Source organism: Podarcis erhardii (genome assembly GCF_964252035.2).
Source record: "Podarcis erhardii genome assembly, chromosome: 4".
Taxonomy (NCBI): domain Eukaryota; kingdom Metazoa; phylum Chordata; class Lepidosauria; order Squamata; family Lacertidae; genus Podarcis; species Podarcis erhardii.
Genome location: NC_138508.1, coordinates 105,957,669 through 105,961,009, shown reverse-complemented (window position 1 = coordinate 105,961,009; position 3,341 = coordinate 105,957,669). Strand labels below are relative to the sequence as shown.

General features: G+C 43.4%; 1 protein-coding gene across 1 annotated transcript; it reads left to right on the top strand.

Annotated features, from left to right (window-relative positions):
• The first annotated feature begins 1,479 nt into the window (after positions 1 to 1,479).
• LOC309339836 (putative CENPB DNA-binding domain-containing protein 1) lies at positions 1,480 to 2,812 on the top strand. Its single transcript, XM_081858339.1, has 2 exons — positions 1,480 to 2,182; positions 2,258 to 2,812. Exons 1-2 carry the CDS (start codon positions 1,700 to 1,702, stop codon positions 2,549 to 2,551), a joined length of 777 nt encoding a protein of 258 aa, XP_081714465.1. The 5' UTR covers positions 1,480 to 1,699; the 3' UTR covers positions 2,552 to 2,812.
• Positions 2,813 to 3,341: the final 529 nt, after the last annotated feature.

The following is a 3,341-nucleotide window of genomic DNA, read 5'->3' as shown; positions in this document are numbered from 1 at the left end:
AATATCATTATAACAAATATCATAATTCATCAATCCCAAATTATCCCTCTCCACACACCCCCCCCCCCGGACTTCCCTCAACCTCCCTCTCTGGTTTATTTTAACATAATATCAACTCCTGCATATTACCTTCTATTCCCTTTTTTTAAAAAAAATAATCATATAATTTATATACATTTTGTTACTTGTAAATGTTTACTCAAAACCTGCTAATGCGTTCAGATCTTTGCATTGTTTCTGTAGATAAGCTGAAAATGGTTTCCAATCTTCTTTAAAGGATTTTTGTCCTTATTTCGTAGTCTGTCAGTTAGTTCTGCCATACTGGCATATTCTGTAAGTTTTTCTTGCCACTCTTCTTTAGTTGGTATTCTATCGCTTTTCCATCTTTATGCCAATAGCACCCTTGCCGCGGTTGTTGCATACATAAAGAGTCTGTGTTTTTCCTTTGGGAAATCTTGACCTAAAATCCCTAACAAAAGAGCTTCTGGGGTTTTAACAAAAGTTATCTTAAACTTTTTTTTATTTCATTATATATCATTTCCCAATAATTTTTAACTATTTTACAATTCCACCATAGATGATAAAAAGTACCTTCCTTCTCTTTACACTTCCAACACTTATTGGAGCTTGCTCTATACATTTTGGCCATTTTCATTGGTGTGATATACCAATGGTACATCATTTTCATATACAGTAGTGCCGCGCAAGACGAATGCCTCGCAAGACAAAAAACTCGCTAGACGAAAGGTTTTTTCGCCCGCGATTTGCCTCGCAAGACGAATTCCCCTATGGGCTTGCTTCGCAAAACGAAAACGTCTCGCGACTTTGTTTCCTTTGTGTAAAAACCGTTAAAACCAAGGGTGCTTAGCTTGAGCAGCTGCAGTTGCGACTTGACTTCGAGGAGCAACTGTTAGCACGTGGTTTGGTAGCCTTTTCTCAGACTTTGCTCACTTTTGAAGATTTTCCAAAACTTTTCCAGAACTTTTCCAGAACTTCTCTTTCATCCATTTGGTAAGTTAAACTTTTAAAACTTTTTTGGGAGGTTTTGGATTTTGGGTTGGGGTGTTTGGGATTCAAGGACTTGGTGTTGGGAAGGGGTTTGCGATAATCTGGGGGCTTGTGGGCCTTTTTTGGGAATTTTTATGATTTTCTGTGACCACTGGGCCAGGTTGATTTTTTTTGAAAAATTTTCTGAGTTTGAATTTCTGAGTGCTGGCCATGTTGTTATTTTTTGAAATTTTTTTTTTGTCTGGGTGGGGAAGCAGTTGGGGAGGGGTTTGCAGCAGTTGGGGAGGGGCTGGGGGAGCAGTTGGGGAGGGGTTTGCAATTTCTGTGTTGTGGGTGGGTTGGTGCGTGTCTGTGGGAGCAGTTGAGGTTTTTGAAGACATTGGTGATTTTTGAAGCTTTTCCTAAACTTATTTTGCAGCCATTTGAGGTTTCTGAGGACGTCGGTGGTTGATTGTTGAAGCTTTTCCAGAACTTCTCTTTCATCCATTTGGTAAGCTAAACTTTTAAAACTTTTTGGCGGGGGTTTTGGATTTTGGATTTGGGGTTGGGGTGCTTGGGATTCAAGGCCTTGGTTCTGGGTTTTAATTTCTGTGTGGTGGGTGGCTGGCTGCTTTTGTATTTTTTGGGTTTGAAGCACATCACTGATTTTTTTTTCTGTTTCTGAGTTTACGAAGGTAGGAGCTGTGCTGCCATGGGACCCAAGAAGACTGCTGCTGCGGTGGCCGGCGAGAGGAAGAAGGAGAAGGTGACGCTGGAAATGAAGAAGGAGATCATCTGGAAGCACGACGGCGGAATGCGTGTGACGGACATCGCCAGGGAGTACGGCAGGAACCCATCGACCATCGGGACCATCCTGAAGATGAGGGAGAAGATCCTGGCGACTGATGCAGCCAAGGGAGTCACCAGGATCGTGAAGAACCGCCCAGCTGTCCTGGAGGAGGTCGAGAAGTTGCTGCTCATCTGGATAGAAGAGAAGCAGCGTGCAGGGGACACAGTGTCTGAGGCCGTCATTTGTGAGAAGGCCAAGGCCTTGCACGCTGACCTCATCCGGGAACAGCCAGGAACCTCAGCCGAGCCAGAAGTCTTCAAGGCTAGCAGAGGTTGGTTTGACCGGTTCAAGACAAGATCTGGCATCCACAGTGTGGTCAGGCATGGAGAGGCTGCCAGTTCTGATGTTCCTGCGGCTGAAGACTTTGCAGCGGAGTTCCTGGAGGTTGTGACGACGGAGGGCTACGTTCTGCAGGCAGAGGCTGCGCAGGAGCAGGCCTCACTGGAAGAGGAGAAAGCAACTGAGGAACGGCTGTCCTCCGAAAGACTGAGGGACATTTGCCAGAAGTGGAAGGAGGTGCAGACTTTTGCAGATCTACACCACCATGAGAAGCACGTGGCACATGACGCTGGGAACTTTTATGATACGAGGGTCATGTCGTCTTTCAGGGAGCTGCTGAAAAGGCGGATAAAGCAGCAGACTATGGACAGGTTCTTGACCAAGAAGCAAAGAGTGGAAGAGGAGCCTTCTTCGAGTGGTCCCCCAGAGTCTTAGAAAATGTACTGTACACTTTGTTGATTTTTAAATGTTTTTCTGTCATGTTTATAAAGTTAATTTATTTTCCCTTCAATTTTTGAACTGCTCTTTACAGTATGTGTGACTTTAAAGAGCAGTTAATAAACTGTTGTTGTACCAAATTTGGCTTTGTTTGGACTTTTTTTGACCATAGGAACGCATTAATTGATTTTCAATGCATTCCTATGGGATTTCGTGCTTCGCAAGACGAAAAATTCGCTAGACGACAAAAATTGCGGAACGAATTAATTTCGTCTTGTGGGGCACCACTGTAATTCTCTTTTAATAACATACAATCGGTATATTTCAAATTTACTCTCCATAATTTCTCCCAGTCCTCTAATTGTTATTTGAAGAACTTTTTTCATAAATTCCCAAGAGACATTGTTGAAGGCTTTTTCTGTATCTATAAGCATAATTGCTGCTTGTTTTTCATTTCTCACTTCCAGGTATTCTATAATATCAATAATATTTCTCATATTATCTTTCATTTGTCTCCCTGGAGGAAATCCTGCTTGGTCATGATGAATGTATTCCTTCAAGATTATTTTCATCTTGTTAGCCATTATATATGTGTCAGGGGTTCAGGGAGAGAGGCGCAGATGAGGGAGGAGACAGAGAGTGAGGGGGAAGGATTCCAGAGTGACGAGGAAGAGGATGACAATGACCCAAGATTGTCCATGAGTCCGTCCAGTGAATCGGAGGACTCCCAAAAGGGAGCCCCTCTGGTCAAGCCAAGGGGAGCTAGAGAGGGAAGCAGTCAGGAGCA